The following is a 16,579-nucleotide window of genomic DNA, read 5'->3' as shown; positions in this document are numbered from 1 at the left end:
TATATTACTATTATATTAAGACACGTCTGCTTGTTGACCCTCATTACACAAAACTAATGAAAGTAAACGTCCTCTACTGTATATCTTCAAAGTCTAAATAGTCCCAGTATTTGGGCATTTAACTAAGAAATTTGTAAAAAAAGATGTATGCTGGCTAGAAGTAACTACAGTGTTAACTCACAGTTATTTAGTAATAGTACTGGCGCGCCACCACTCCACAAGGAAGTTTTACTCAGTTCTTGTCCTCTAAACTTACTTCGATTATAGATTGTTTGGGATCCACGAACCGATGTTTGAGGGCTATTTTTTGCAGAACGGGAGACTATATGTTGTCTTTTTAAACTTCTTCCAATAAGTATTCATTTCATTTTTTTAACTGGAAAAAGTCACCGTTATGCTAAATTCTGTTAGCCCCAAATAATATTTCTATTTTCATTTTTTATTTATTAAACGCTAGTTTAGACTGCTGGCTGCTTTCAAAATAAAAAAAAAGTTCGTCTAAGCCTTGTTTCAAACCTAGATTACTCCACGTGTCTCAAAATCGCCCAGTGATCAACGTAGCCAAAATGGGCATCTAGAGGTGACAGCGGTCAGTTGATTTCGAAAGCACCCAGGACTTTTCTTGTCAGTCCATAGTATTATTCGATAAGCTTACAGAGCTGGTTAAGCTTAATGGAGGGCTGCGTTAGTCAGCATTAGTCTCGTCTGAGCCAAGTTTACCAATTGGGGAGAGTTCTACGCGACATAAGATGTCCATGTATCATCCGATCCCAGCTGTATGCGTAAACGCACTAATTCTGCTTCTAAAAAAAGGTTTAGTTGGCACAATCATGGAGCCGATGAGTCTGATGCCCAGCGTTGTCAGATCAATTAGCCAATCGCTGAGTCGCCCTTACACAGCGAATTCTCTGAGTAATGCATTCATTCGCGTGTGGCGGCTTTTAATGACCTCTTAGTGAGGGTGCTCTTAAGTGGAGTTCTGCTATCGATCCTTGTCTAATTCACTCAGTGTTCGACAGCTAACTAAACAGTGTGGTTGGTGCACGGTATGCGCAAGAACAGCAATTCGTCATTTATTTATCTATAAATAAAATAAAGTGCGTTTGGGGAAGTGGCTGCGTGTGTGTATCAGTGTTTGCCTGTGTACTGGACCCGTACGCATCGGTCGGTCGATGAATTGATTGAAGTGTGCTGCTTTCTTGGGTGCAAAAATTTTCGTCGGGAGAACGTCGAAAGCATAATCAGTTCATGCTGTATGAACTCATTAGTGTACATAATAATATTATACTGATGAAGTATGATCTAGTAATGCTATTCTAATTCTGAACAAATATAACATTTGCGGTATTGGCCGAAACCATGGCGCAGGAAAAAATTGTCGAGATAAAATTAACTTCCAATTCCTGTATATCGTACGAGTATGCAACCTATTTTAACAAGCTTCATTACTGGCAGATAGAACCAACTATTGGAAAATCCCAAGCTACGCGACGCTTTCTTAGTTGCTATTAGTCGTTATTTGTTTTCTTATTTAGGATTGGTTGAAACCTTTTCACGCGCATTACAATCCATGTATACGCTTTTTTAACGAGAAGCTATACCAACATGTGCGAAATTTGCGAAGCTTTTTGTGGACTGTTTGTGTATAGTTTGTTTATTGAACTCTACTCTAATTTTAATCTGATTTAATTGATCGAGTATTTGTGGTTGGATGGGCACTTGACACTGTAATGGTCAGGAAGCGCTCCGAGGCCGCTCCGTCTACCCCAGATACCCATTCTTGAGTACTATTTAGGTTCCGTGTTTGGCTACACATTAATTTGTTAGACTGTCAATGAATGAATTGCATTTTCCCTTAAAGCAACAGTGTGCTGCGCGTAGTATATGCTTGGGCCGACAAGTTCTACAACATCGAATCAACAAAACGTTATTTTTTGAAGTTTCAGGTAGGATCCTTTTATATGTTTAACTATAAATGATTTAAATTATAACAAAGAAATGTTCCTTAACGATTAATATGCAGTCGCCGTCTCCTTGAACGCGTGCCAGCTGAACAAATAACCGAAAGAATTAACAAAAAGTCGACCAAAAGCAGCAATAGCTTATTGAAGGTTGAGGAAACATGAGTGCGCCGATGAACGACAACTCGTGGAAAACTCCAGCTTTTCGGCAAAATGTTCGTTCAAAAATGTGAGTACTTTTTCCATGCTTCTATTATTATTCGACCAGCTATTACTAACGGTAAAAGTCCTTCCTAGCTTAAGTGAACAGCGCGTCTGCTATAAAGTAGAACAGTTTTCGTTTTTTTTTTAGTATGAAAGATGCGAAATCATAAATTCGTACCCAAAATTATCGCGCTTCATTGCTAAGTGATTTCTCGTATAAAGCTCGACATTTGCGATGGATCTCAAGTATTCGTATTAGGACACGTTTTAGGCGCTCTTATCTAGGTACAACAAAGAACAACTTTACTTATTTCTGCAATTGATTAGGAGTCTTTTGTGGTACGATCATTCACCACTTTAAAAAATAGATGTATCGAATTTTATATCGGGTATTGCTCTGGAATATGCTTTAGAGGGCTAGCGTTCAACACGGAATGAGGCGTTTATTCATACAGTTAAGGGCCTGGACACTTCATCGTGACCCTATAATAATAATCGCGGGGACTTGATTTCTTCGAAGAATTCTGTTGTTCTCGTATGTGTGCTGATTGTTGTTTTTACTGTTGCAGCGAGGAGGCCATTAGGAACTCACCTAATCAACAGTACAAGAATGCCGCTGAAATGGAGAATCATGTCTTCAACAGATCTGCAACAAAGGTTAGACAGAATGCGCCTGAACGAAGAAAATCGGTAGTAAAATAGTTTTAACGTCTCTATACATTTGTTCTGCTGCTTTGCAAGTCAAAAATCTATCCCGAACGACTCACATCGAAGCATCATTGTCAAGATATTTTTTTTAGAAATACTATAAAGTAACTTACTGTGTTTATATCCTACTGCAATCCTTATTAGTACACTAGTAGCCTTTCATTAACGCGTGTGCGCTTACTTACTAGTTCACAACGAATATATCATACCCAGCTGGAAGATGTCACGTTCAATATTTTATATTGATCATTAGATCCGTTATAACAAAAATAAGCTGAGCGTAGATTATGGCAAGCAACAGTAGCTCCACTTTTTTCGGATAACATATCCACAACCGTTTTGCTAATCATATATAAAGTGAGGGCATAGGAAAACAAATACAGGTATCAAATAGCTTGTTCATTCTAGATAAATCTGTCTCGCTAAATAAACGATATCTGTTTGTTGAATATTCAAAACATCAAAATTAGATTTTAAACATAACTGCTTGCGGTAATGTTTCAAATATTATGGCACTCAGAGGACCGCCTCGGGATTTTTTGCAAGCTATTGGAATTATATCTTGCTTAGGTTAAACTCGACCGGTGTCGTCCACCGCAAATCTTGTAATATGTCTGTTTAACGAAAGCAATCCATAGTTGAGTAACAAATGCCCGCTAACGCGTCCTATTCGAAGTCCACATTGTGCGGTTACTACAGCTACGTAAGGCACTTGTTTGTAAGTGCCATGAGGGTCTTCGTACGCCTATTCTTCCTGTATGTTCATTGTACAATACGTGTGCGTCTCGCTCTTTTTATCTCTCCAGGACCAGTATCTTTCGTTGGTTGCCCGACTTATCATTCACGTCAGTAAGTAGTTTTGAGCTACCACGTATTTAATCACATTTAGTATGTCATAGTGCACCACATTTTCAATCTGACAAGCCATAAATAATAAAAATTATTAATTATATCGTATTGAATGTACTAAATATGTAAATTCTGTGTGTGTGTGTATGTGTGTGTTTGTGTGTGTGTGTGTGTGTGTGTGTGTGTGTGTGGATTCGCATCGCAGATCCAAAAAAGAACCCAGGCACAGCTGGCGGTGGACAGGTACCCGGCCCCGGCGGACCCGGTGGCGTTGGTCATGCCGGGCCTCCAAGTGGACCTGACCCTATGATGGCTCTTCGTACTATGACCAGTCAACAACAGCAACAACAAGGCCCTCCCCAGATGGGTATGCCAATAGGTGGTGCGACTATGGGAAGTCCAGCAGATATGATGGCGCAGCAGAATAATCCGCAGCAGCCGAACGGCGCTGGAGGACTCAATCCAATGGCTATGCAGTCGGCTAGGCCAATGATAATGAACCAGGGTGGTCCAATGAATCCAATGATGATGGGCCAGCCCATGGGCGGGGTCGTGAGGGCACCTCAACCCACCGTTGGAGTCGGTCCTTCCGGTCAGGGTATGATGGTTATGGGAGGACCCCCACAAAACAAGATGCGGCCGCAGATAACCCCACAGCAGCCTCAAAACACAATGGTGAGAAGTATGATAAAAACTGCAATAAGAGTAAGGTTTTGATTTGATTTTGCACGTTTCATATTAGATGGATGTTGTATTGGACAGAGAAGTATGTTTGTGAATTGGTGTGATTAATTATATACTTGCATATCCATTATGTAAGGAATATAAGGAATATGTAAGGAAGGTATATAAGCGCCTTCAACAAGGCGCTTATGACAGGGTTTCTTTCAGAAACTTGTTAACAGGAAATAAATTCTTGCGATTCTTCAGGTCCCGAACCAAGGCGCAGTACAGTCTCCGATGGGTGCATCAATGGCTAAGTAACTAATCATTTTATAAAAAAAAATACATGACCTATTATGTAAAACTATATTCTAACTGTATTTTTCAATATTTTGGCTTTAAATTTACGGAAGCAAATATTGGGCGCGGCAGTAGCCACCGACCGTTATTGCTGTCTTTGCTCATGTTTTGCGTCGATTTGGCCTACTTGGTCCATCAACGTCTTGAAGATCTCCGTCTTGCTAATACTACCAGATATAATTTTTTTCACTTGCACGTCAAATCAGCGATCGTCCACGTATGCGTTAGTGCTATTTCCCATAAAATATCTCTATTTTTTTTCCATTCTTTCTTAACAACATTGTTTTGAATCGCAGCTGACATTTCTTGAACAGTTAACTCTGTGTATTTGCTTGCATTTTGTTGATTCTGTGTATTGAGTCCACGTTATCTAAGTGTATTCCTGCCTACGTCTTCGGCAGTAGCCGACCATTTTACGCTAAAATAGCAGCTATCAAAAGCTACAACAATGTTTAGACATCTAAGCAACAAACAAAACCACAAAGCCACTTAATAACACTTTCACACTTGACTGTCGTTGGTTTATCACACTGTTGTTTTCAACGCACTTGCTGTAGCCAAATGACACCGTCCCCCGCAGGGTACGCACATTCACCATCACCTGTAAGCGTCAGTGCTCAGGGGGGTTACCTTCGAGGAGGGCAAATGGGCGCCCCTTCCCCAGGGTCCGCTCTCAATACCCCTATCGGATCAGTTGCATCTCCTGCCGCGCAACATTCCCAGCAGCAACAACAACAGCAGCAGCAGCAGCAGCAGCAGCAACAACAACAGCAACAACAGCAACAACAACAGCAACAACAGCATGGTGGTGGTCATGCCGTGGTGGGACCGGGAACAGCCGCTGCCCGCAGCTCTGCCGAGGAACAGGTCTATCTTGACAAGCTAAAACAGCTAAGCAAATACATTGAACCGCTTCGCCGGATGATTGCACGTATAGACAAGGATGAAGATCGGCAGAAGGATTTGAGCAAAATGAACACCTTGCTCGAAATTTTATCGGACAGTAATCGGCGCTGTCCAATGGAAGTGCTGGTGAAGTGCGAGGGCGTCCTCGAGAAACTCGACCTCGGCCTACCCGTGCCACGAGACCATATTGGTCACGTGCCATCGGTGAAGTCGATGGCCCGATTACAAAACGACAACCTATGGCAGCCACTGTTAGATGCTATCAACGCGAACATCAAAAGTCCAATGTTCAACCACACGCTTCAACGAGTATTTGGTCAGCCAATAACAATGTTGACTGGCGCGGCGTATTTAAGTTCTCCACCATCTCCACCTTCGTCGCCACCTGTTAAGCGCCGTCGTCCTGCGGCGGGATCTGAAGATGCAGCAGAAATTCCCGATGTCCTTCAGGGCGAAATTGCCCATCTTGACCAGCGGTTCAAAGTACAGCTAGATCCAGTTCAGCATAGTGGATGTCGGACTGTCAATCTTATCTGCCAACTCGGTAAGTGCGACCTGACGTGGGCTGATACCTAGCTGAAATACGCAGTTTGCTGCCTTTGTAAGTAATACTGCTCACTGGAGGCTCCTAGTACGATTGTTTTTCGCAACGCAAAGACCTCTCCATGTTACAAATTGATTCCACTTTCTGTCTAGACATGTAGGATATTGCAGCATAGTTTTATGTATCATAGAATATATATATGGTAATCATATCATGGTATTTATCATAGAATATTTCGCCCATATAATTTGGGCTTGCCTTCTTAGTAGCAACAATGTTTTTGCTTGGAAGGGTTAGCATTGTCATTCATAACTGAAGTTCCGCTTGTCATTTAATTAAGGTTCGAATGTTATCACTACAGCCTATTTGCTACGTTATAAGCTAAAAAATTATTCACTCCCGTCTTCTTTTTTTATTTTCCCATTATGAATTTTCTTCTGGACAGACGACAAGACACTTCCATGTGTACCACCCATCTCTGTGACAGTCCCGGAAAACTACCCGGAACATCCACCTCGCTGTAACGCTAATAGGGCCCAGTATGCGAGTACAGAGTTCCTGTCAGATGTGCTTGATTCCCTTACCGTTCACCTGGGAAAGATGCCCTCGCAATATTCCATCACATCGTTACTCGATACCTGGGAGATGTGTGTTCGGCAAACCTGCAGTACCACCAGCGATAGAAATGGTACTAGCGCGAGACCCGTGGGTAAGGGATCGCAACAGAAGGCAATTACTTGTTGAAGCCGAATCACAAAATTTGTTTGGTTAGACACATAAAAGGAAATATTCACTTGTGTTACCGACGATCATTGTTAACGATGGCTTTACCAGTATCCGACAAGTAAAGTTTAACAGTTTTCATAACCGTGTTTCCTTAGTTTCTTTTAGTACCTCAAACAAAGAAGCTCTCTTACGATATCAGTGCTGGAGCTTCGAATGCCCTCGATGGGTATATTTAGTAGACTTTTCAAGTCAAAGAATAAACTTGATACAAATTGGGCATTCGCTGTACGTTTGAGAAGTATGAAAACGCTTTGGTTTTAGAATTACGCTGGTGAAGAGACACCCAATCAATCTGAGAAGGTAGGTTGTAAACTATGATAGATAGTATCGTCTGGCCAGATAATTCGAAAAAAAAAGTTTGTGTTTAACGCAAAATGATCTTTACGTGAAATACATGCAAATATTAGGTACACTATAGGTTCAGAATAGTTAAAATTGAAGACAAAAAAAGTTGAGCACGTAAGAAGTCTGTTCAGTTGAAGTGAAGCTTTAACGAACTTTCTGAATCGAACCTTCTACCAAGATTATGTCTAAATGTTCATTCTGTCATTGGGCAACGCAGTATGTCATGTACATTGCTAGGATTAAGGCATCGTCATTTGTGGAATCTCTCCTGTTGTGAAAGGTGAATAATCCTATTTTTGAAGATCTGTTCTATCCGCCCAGTATCCAGATATACCCGACATGTCGAGCCTGTGCCGAAAAAGAAATTCTATTCGTTGCTTTGAAGGCATACTGTTACCGATATGAGCATGATTTTCGTTGTAGTGTAACAAGAATACCGCTGCGAACTGGTTTTGATAACAATAAGATGTTCTCGCCATTAAACCAAGCAGAAATTGTACGAGTTGTACACATGTATTGAATGTATATATAGTAACTTCATATTCACAAACAGAGTAAATATTGTCTCTAATAAACAATTTATGAACTAACATGTTAGCTGAAGAACTACTCATCCAAGTCACCATCCAGTTAAGTATGCTAGGTGACACCGCTGAAAATACATGGTATGCCGTAGTGAATACTGCTACTCTGGATATTATAATATATATATGATGGTTAGACACTATAGTCAAATATCCACAGACCTTAATTGAAATAAATTGAATAAAAAGAAATCGTGTTGACTGTTGGTTTATTTGAGTTTTTTTCCTTTTACTGTAGTAAATGTCTGAACTTTCCAAGAGCAGATGCATTTAAATGAATGCTTTGAGCTATACACCCAGGACTGCTATTAGGCATTGCCTCAAGTGGCTGGCTGAAACGAAGCTTCATCCGGGTCTTAACGTAGACCGCCTCGCGTCTTCCCAACGTCAGTAAACAGGTACGCTAGCGCTACACCATCATGAAGATAGAAAAACTATCTGAAGAACTCCCGATTTGTTCACCGTTTGGTTTATTAGATAGTGGGTTTGACACCCATATCCATCGTAAGCATTCCTTCACTGTAAGAGTACCATTATATTGTCTTGTTCAAATAACTATAGCATTACCTAGAGTTCAGGCTTTATAGTGGATGCACCAATTTTCGATCACTTTAACATTTAGCAAAATAAAAACTATTCAGATAAAATAACGATCATTAATATCATTGGCCTAACAAAGGTTTCGGTTTAAAAATGAAATGATAATAAAGCAATCGAAATTAGCTATGAATAAAAACAGATCCCAAAGGTAAATAAGACAGGAATAGGAATGAGAATGATATAATGAAAGGATGCATAGAAATAAGTTGTAAAATATCTTTTGGATGTCTTTTCTTTTATTTAATGTTATTGTAGAAGTACTCATTTCAAAATGTAGTTTGTTCAGTTAACATGGAAGTTTCGTTACGAAGATAAAAGGCCTTTCGAGTACAGAAGGAGCTTCCTATATCCCAAACAGGATAATATTACTAGCGAGAACGATTTTCGGAACATATTTGACCAAAGACAATGATATACCTACAAGTATATCGAGTTGGGCCGAGTACAGGTTTCTCAAAATTGAGTTTTCCTCTCAAAAATTTTTGAAAACAACCCCGGTCTTCGTCCTTAGAAAAACATGTGACAAATACTTATAATCTTGGAAATGAGCAAGTTTATGATCATGTCAAGCGATATTTTCTATTGAAACTGTATAAAATAAGATCTTTCCATAAAAAAAATTATAAAATTAGAATTTTAAGCTTAGCCGATTTTATATAGTAGCTTCTTGACGCACGCTATTCTGTACTTTGATATTACTATGCTCAAGCTGCTATCTATTAAGGTAGTGGCTGAGCATGCCTGATGCTGTAAATTGTTGTGCATTCGCATTGCCAATAGATGGGTAGAATACGCAATGTTAGTAATAACCTAATACCTCATATGCGCGCTACTGCGTAAAGGCGTATCGCATTGTGGTTGTGTAACGTTTATTCTCAGTATGTTTTCTTCTTTAGTTACTTAACGAACACGATTCGCCTGACCAGTCGCTGTCCACTATAGAATATCTGGAAAGGCAGGAAGTGTTGTTGGACATTCTGAGCAATTCGTTTCAGAAAAGTTGTACAAAAACCCATGTATGGATAAATGACATGAAAATAAGTGATTTATTTTTAATTGCAACTTGCTTCTGGTGAAAGTAAACGAGAACGTTTATTTTACTCAGTTGCGTGATTATGGAATATTGATTGAACTAAAGTCAAAGATAATGCCTGAAATGCTAGTCTGCACACTCGATAATGCGCGCATTGGAATTAAAAGGCGTCGTTGTATTAAAAACCGATGGTCAACCGTTGTAAATGGAAAAAGTATTGTAAAAATTCGGTAAAAATAGAGGGTTCGATTGGAATTATGGTGAAATCGAATTGCTTACTCTAAGTTCATGCTTTATCCTCTATGTCTAGCAAATCTTAATGCCAGAAATAATAATATTTCGTATGTTACTACAGCCTGCCCATGGCTTTTTTATTACAGTTCTGGAACTTTCTAAATGTAAGTTTTACTAATATTACCTGTGAATATAGACTTTTCTTTCTAACATGTATTATTATTAGTTAAAAATGAATGCTCTACAGATAATAGTACTCTGTATAATACAAATAATAATAATGCTCTACAAACTATAGCAAATTTTGCATTGGTTTCGACCTAAGAGAGGCACGTCTTTAAAAATTAGCCAGTATAGGACCTATGTTGCTCATTTGTATTTGATCAAAATGTTTATTTGTTTGCTAATTTTCAAGACTATTTCAGGTTTTATAGCCTGATTCCTAAAATATTTGATGATCACTTTTTTAATCTCGTTTACCGGATGTGCCTTCTTGCCTGTACATTTTGTAAACGATACCAAACCTAATTACCCACCCGGTTACAAAGTACGAGTGTCTCAGTTATAACCCTGTATACGCATAAGCGATACAATGTCGCAAATATACCTTATGAAATGTTGATACGGAACTAAGTTGAAATGTAGACTAAATGTCATTCCATAACTTTTCTTAGCTTTAGCAGCAGTATCGATATTTGAATTTTCGACCTTTTGATTTTCCGGAAACTTCGTGATCCTTCTACGACCTTACGTACGCTGATATGAGCTTGCTGACGACTGATTTGCCATTATTTTTCGGTGAGGTGCCGGCTGGTGGCAGGAGCGAGGCACAGCTGGGATTCGAGTCGAAGCCATAGCAAACGGTTGGAATGAGATTAGATGAAAGTAGCCGAATCATGGTATTGCTACTCTCGACCGCCTTGACGCCACATGTAGCTTCAATAATATCGTGTGAGCACTTTTTGTATCGGGCATACACACAACACACGAATGTGATCTTGTTTTGGAATGGTACTTCTTCAAATTTCTCGAAAGCAACTTGACTATCATTCATACACCTCTTTCCGTCAATCTGTGCCTTGGCGAGACATGGGGCTTGCTCTAGGTAGTTATTTCGAAGTTCGTCACCTTTAGTGCAGAATTTTTCACCCTGCTCTATGAATCCGCGACCAGTGAAGAAGGCGATAACCTCCCTTTGCATAGGTGTTGCACACTTCTTTACGTAAGCTGATAGGCACTCAATAGCTTCTCTGATTAGGTTGCAGTATTTGTCAATCTCATCATCGTTTACTGGTACCGCTTTAATGCTGGCGGCTGAAGTTAAGCACAGATCGAGCTCGCGGAGATGACATTCGGTAGAGTAAACCATTGGAATGGGAAATACGGCTAGCACACTGACAACTACGAGACATTTTAGTACTGGCATATTTGTCACTGGAGAACGTTTTTAGATTGAACTTGGTCTATGCTAATGAGCAGCCACTAGCAAAAACAGGATCGCAAACCCGATGTGAACTATCTCGCATTCGTTCCCTTTCAATCAAGGTCGACATATGACAGTGTTCAGTGGTTAGCGTCACAGCTTTGTACCGTCACCTACATAACTTCCTCAGAAAACTTCTTTAAAGGGGAGGAAGCTCTAGAAAGTTAGCTATATAGAAACATCGAAGCAATACCAATTACTGGCATCACGAACATTCTAAGAAAGTGGACTTAACTGAAATACTTTAATAATGAGGCACGCTATTGCAGTCACGCTCGCTTCATATTGAAACTAAAACAACTTTCGAGGTAAAATCGTAAGATCACCTATTAAGTCTGTGAACAACATGACACAGGCGTGGTGCCGATCTCCATTTAGTCACAGTGAGCAGATATGCATACTTGTGCTACCATTTTTCAATATTTCCTAGTAGTAACGTATAGAGCGAACTATTGAAATAATTCTACGACTCACAAACTGAGGCACGATTTATAGAAGTTATGACATCATAGGATTAACAGTATGACTTCTGTGTTTCTGCCACGAGAATTGACATTTTTTTCTCGTGGTAATAAATCATAGACCATACAAAGTATTTAAATAAATTTTTGCTCGTTACGATAAGTAGATACGCATATATCTCGCTTATCGGCTAGCACATTAGAGGATTAACCGAAATTGCCAAGCAAAGTTCGATTTAAAGAATGTTTGTCGAGCGAGGCTGAATGCTCTAAATTTTCAATTTGGAAAAAGTAGATATATATCGAGGGCTTCACTCAGCGCCTGCTGATATGGTTAAATGGAAGTATAGTTGTGAGTGTCATGTATGAAATTAATTCTGTTCTATCTAGCGTGCTTCTTTCGTTATAGACTCAGGATTGGTAGGCATCGAGTTTTAGTAATGTACTGAATCAGCTGGCAAGTCTCGCCCTGCTCGTGTATAGCGGTAGAGTGAAGAATCTGCTCTAATTCAATGTTCTTCCTTTTTTTTTTTAGAGTTTCAAAGAGTAAACAACTTCCCTGCAGAAGCCCTGCGACAATTCTTAGCGACTGCAGAGCGAAGCAGTTATTCGCTTGAATTTGCATTACGCTTTATAAGAGAAAAAGAGTTCTCGTGGTAGAACAGTATTCATCCAACCAGGCCTATCTCACACGCAGCTTTTGCTACAATGAAATTCTAGTGTACCTGCAAATCCTCAGCTCAAAGCAACCACTCTACGAAAATAATTCTAGGGCGACAGGCAGACAGATACTCAAGAACAGACTTCTAGTTATACAGAGAATAGGCTTAAGTGATGACGGTTATTTTTCTGTGAAGTTGTTTTTTTTTTACGCATCCAAAAGACGCATAGCTCAGAGCTTTTAGTTTCAGTTTCTTTTTCAATTGTATCAAATTCGATTTAACATTTCTAATTAGTTCAACCAAAATGCCTTCACAGACACTTATCAACATTTCGGGCAATAGAATTTTAGGAGTCAAAAAAGATTACGTTTAACACTGAACCTATGAATACCGGTCAGTTTGATTATTTAGATACTTTACAAGTTCGCATATTTAAAAAGTTACTAGATCGCCATAGAATTTTATGCCATTGAAAGGAAGCTTGATTTTCAGTTATTTTTCTATCCTTTCATTATTGAAGAGACCCGTACGGTAATAACCTGAAGTAAACGAACTAAAATGATGAAATACGGTTTTAGCGGTATAATTTTAATCATGGAACATTTTCAGTTTAGAATATCCCTGTGCTATGTGGCTGGTTCTAGTATTTAACTGATCCAGGTACGTAAAGCTTTAAATTCAATCGATGTGAGTACAAACTATCCAATAGCGATATAAAGCTAGGCTTTGCAGGGAACTCGCTTATATGTGTGACACAGGAAAGATAATACAAATAAACTCAGATCTAAATTTAATTTTGTAGACGAGACAAATTAAGTGCTGCTAGTTTGGTCAAGAACCTCCTAAGCTATATTGCGTATTGTATGTGCTTGCATAGAACCCATTCACGCGCTGATCGAAAAGTCGGATGATCGTCGATGTATTTTTTTATTCCATAAGACTGATAAATAGTTTCAAGCAGAAGATAGGCTATAACTATCTATAGGCTATAACTAAATGCTGCCTATCGAGTGCAGGCAAACAAATAGCGACCGTAAACTGTTTTTGCCAGCTGATTGCGAGATAGGCTTGCCGCTACCGTTTGATGTTTATTCAAAGAACAAAGTACGAGATGTTATTATCTGTAACCCGTTCGTACGCGTAAGCTAAAGGAAGTTTATCGGTGTTATACAGTTAGGGTGGTGCTTGTCGTCCAGGATGGTTCCGTCTCTAGAAAACATTTACTGATCATTCCATAGGCATAATTCTCGTGTATAATCAAACCGAGTTGAGGAAGTGTAAACGTAATAACTTCTTCAAGAAGCTAAGAAGTTATGTATTCGATTTCAGTTCGTAAGAAAATAAACATCTAAGTTCAGTCAATATAGGTACGTCACTGGACATGCTCACAGGCAATATGCGGAAAGGTCTGCTTTTTTATATATATATATATATATATATTTTATTTTTCACGATTTAGTAATTTCGTGCGTATTTTACTTTTCAAAATAAACTAGGGTATGCGTTAAGCATGTGCTATTCTCATGCTATTCCAGGTATTTGTGCATCCTACATATCGGATAATGCTACGTTGCCCGCCTTTTTAAATTTCTAATATGTATAAGGACGTCTTGATTTACTTGAGAAGCGTGGTACAAGAACACAGAAGCCATTATTAAATTAGCGGTTTACGTTAACGTGTTCGTTCCGGCTTTCTGCTCCCACCTGGCGTGGCAAGTTTATTACATCGCTGTGAACAGCGAGACCCACGAAATGGGCTTTGTTTATTTTACTCTAACCTATATCGCCATTTTGATCGTTTAACAAATCCGTTAATAATCATCATTCCTACAAGACCACCGACGAAAATCAGGATTTGCACATATGTTCTAACATGCATCTCGTAAAATGTAGCGTGACTTTTTGGTAAAACAATGACGCGGTTCTTAAAATACGTATTATGATCGGCAACCTTTAGTAATACTTCATCAAAACGCATAAACTTATATAGTACTTTATTTGCACACTATATTGTGCTATGTTATGTTCGCTCTCCGTTCAATACACTGGGATATTTAAGGCATAAAGTACGACTTTACATTAGGTCCCAGCAGAGTGGCTGCGTACAAATTCTGGATTTATCATATCTCATATATTTTCTATTTTCTTGTATTTTTAACAATGATTGCCACTTTTTTAACCAAAAAAAAAGCTATGACTATTTACTCCAGGCCCCACGGTAGAATAGTTGTGTTGCATTACATGATACTAGGTAACATTTATTACAGGTAAAAAGATTTCGTAACGTAAGTGTTTCTAACTTAATGACAGAGAACATATTATGTCGAGTATTGTGTTGCAAACTTAATAGGAAGAACTTTCGTTTAGAACTAAATGCGGCCTTAAAATGTGAATATGATTAAATTTCGAGGCACCGATAACGAATATAAACGATAAAGACCTGTGCTACATGTAGAAATGTTGCATTCTTTCTTAATTCCCATCAAAGTTCTCGCAAATCAGTATGTCTTAATGCTGAAGGGAGTCATATTTGTCTTCACGATGTATTCGCACCAACGCTGTGATAGAGCGTGGTACGATACCAGCAAACTTGATAGCGATTCAAACTTGAGCACCTCGTCGACCCTCGTTGAGCCACCTTTAGCTCTTTTTAAGGAACATTTCTTGGCGAACGCCCAAGACTTAAGGGTCTAAGAGCGACGACTGCTAATTAAATTCAAGCCTGGCTATGTTGAGCCATAACTGTAGCCTGCCTGGTTGAGTCTGACATCCTTTTTCATATCAAGCTGGCATATACGACAATTCTGAGGAGCACCTTAGCCATTCAAGGGACCATTTGCCTGCTCCAAGAGGTCGCATAGAATTAGTCACCACTGACTTTATCGATTATTATTTTTATGAGTTTTTGGTGTTTCGTTGATCCTGGACTATTTCAGAGCTGGAGTCTCCTCATCTAATGCATATTATATCATCGTTAATCTGGAAACGCTTCGCGGTTAATCAGGTTTGCTATCGCTGTCAGCTTTAGGCGTTTCCCGGCTTGTTTTACCTACTTACTGGCTCAGCTATTCGCATTGTGAAACACCACTATTTATTAAAAAGTTGAGACGAAAATTTGGCCTAAAGCCAACCAAAGGTCTAGCCAAGGTTTATTTGTAAATATTAGTAATAGTCAGATGGCCTATACACTGACTTCTCCCTGGCGAATCCGACTAGGCCAGTACTTGACTCAGGTCCAAACGAAAATAGTAGAATGAATAGGCGCATCATGCTTAGGCGCACAATTCACGGTTTCTACCTTTAGATTATTATAATCCTGCCTACTCTTGCAATGCGGACGGCTCTTAATTCGACGTTACGCGCAACTTTATGCGCGAAATTGTTTCCCAAACACGCTGGAATACTTATCAAGCGGGCTTATATCTAATGTCTAAATATATTTAACGTAATTTGCCATAACACTGAGCAAAAATAGGTAATAAAAGGTTTTCAGCTGATTACTACTATTTATACATATATAATAAGAGTAATAACAACAGTAGCATTAACAGAAAGAAACGTTTACTCATTCTGTATCTATTTTAGCATGTGTTACTCAGTCTTTTGGTATATTTTTGTAAGTAATTAACAACGAAAATGACAACGATATATTTGTTTTACAAAATTAGTACTATCAAATAATTGTAGATTTTTGCTCCTATTATTATCATCTTAATGCACTTTCAATATAAGAAAGTTAAACTAAGTAGGACTTATTACACTATGAATGATAATTACATTATGAATTTGTTTCATGATTTATTGCGCTATTTTTATTAGGTTTGAATCAGTTTGTTCTCTGGTCGTTGTTTCATAATATATTTGACGGATTTTAATTGCTTGACCATCGGTTTTGAAATGTTCATCGTACGCATGGAAGCTAAGGGACACCCTAAAAGGCCATATTAAATAGCTCACGGCAGTAGCCTCTCCTAGAAGTGTAAATCGAAACCAGAACGCGAGTAACCATCGTCAGACGTACAGACATATCCCTTCTGAGCGCATGCGGTCCTTTTATCCGTCATGACATTGTCTTTCGAAAATCTTGGTGGGCGTTATGCAGCGATACTCCGACCGCTCTCAGATCTCTGCTGACCTGTCTCTGTTCAGTTTACTGGGCTTTATTTCGAACATTAACATCAAAGCTATTTGTCGAC

At 39.0% G+C, this 16,579-nt stretch overlaps 2 protein-coding genes across 3 annotated transcripts; one reads left to right on the top strand and one right to left on the bottom strand.

Moving 5' to 3' along the window:
• The first annotated feature begins 953 nt into the window (after positions 1 to 953).
• Positions 954 to 8,122, top strand: LOC111265130 (mediator of RNA polymerase II transcription subunit 15). 2 transcript variants are annotated; one of them, XM_022841536.2, is made up of 8 exons: positions 954 to 1,253; positions 2,024 to 2,190; positions 2,735 to 2,822; positions 3,680 to 3,722; positions 3,928 to 4,397; positions 4,653 to 4,702; positions 5,303 to 6,195; positions 6,641 to 8,122. In XM_022841536.2, exons 2-8 carry the CDS (start codon positions 2,123 to 2,125, stop codon positions 6,937 to 6,939), a joined length of 1,911 nt encoding a protein of 636 aa, XP_022697271.1. In that variant the 5' UTR covers positions 954 to 1,253; positions 2,024 to 2,122; the 3' UTR covers positions 6,940 to 8,122. The 2 variants fall into 2 exon arrangements, with proteins under 2 accessions (XP_022697271.1, XP_086826478.1); XM_086970352.1 differs by having other exon boundaries at positions 958 to 1,046.
• Positions 8,123 to 10,516: 2,394 nt separating this feature from the next.
• Positions 10,517 to 11,203, bottom strand: LOC111265135 (uncharacterized). The gene has a single exon (XM_086970359.1). It carries the CDS (start codon positions 11,201 to 11,203, stop codon positions 10,517 to 10,519), a length of 687 nt encoding a protein of 228 aa, XP_086826485.1.
• Between the last annotated feature and the right edge of the window lie 5,376 nt (positions 11,204 to 16,579).

Source organism: Varroa jacobsoni, unplaced genomic scaffold (assembly GCF_002532875.2).
Source record: "Varroa jacobsoni isolate VJ856 unplaced genomic scaffold, vjacob_1.0 scaffold_936, whole genome shotgun sequence".
Lineage (NCBI taxonomy): Eukaryota > Metazoa > Arthropoda > Arachnida > Mesostigmata > Varroidae > Varroa > Varroa jacobsoni.
This window is presented reverse-complemented; position numbering and strand designations above follow the sequence as displayed.

Excerpts from the sequence above, each read along its gene's own strand:
- LOC111265130 (XM_022841536.2), top strand. The coding sequence starts at position 2,123 with ATGAGTGCGCCGATGAACGACAACTCGTGGAAAACTCCAGCTTTTCGG. Across the intron at positions 2,191-2,734 it reads CAAAATGTTCGTTCAAAAAT|CGAGGAGGCCATTAGGAACT; the intron begins GTGAGTACTTTT and ends TTACTGTTGCAG. Across the intron at positions 4,398-4,652 it reads AGCAGCCTCAAAACACAATG|GTCCCGAACCAAGGCGCAGT; the intron begins GTGAGAAGTATG and ends GCGATTCTTCAG.
- LOC111265135 (XM_086970359.1), bottom strand. The coding sequence starts at position 11,203 with ATGCCAGTACTAAAATGTCTCGTAGTTGTCAGTGTGCTAGCCGTATTT.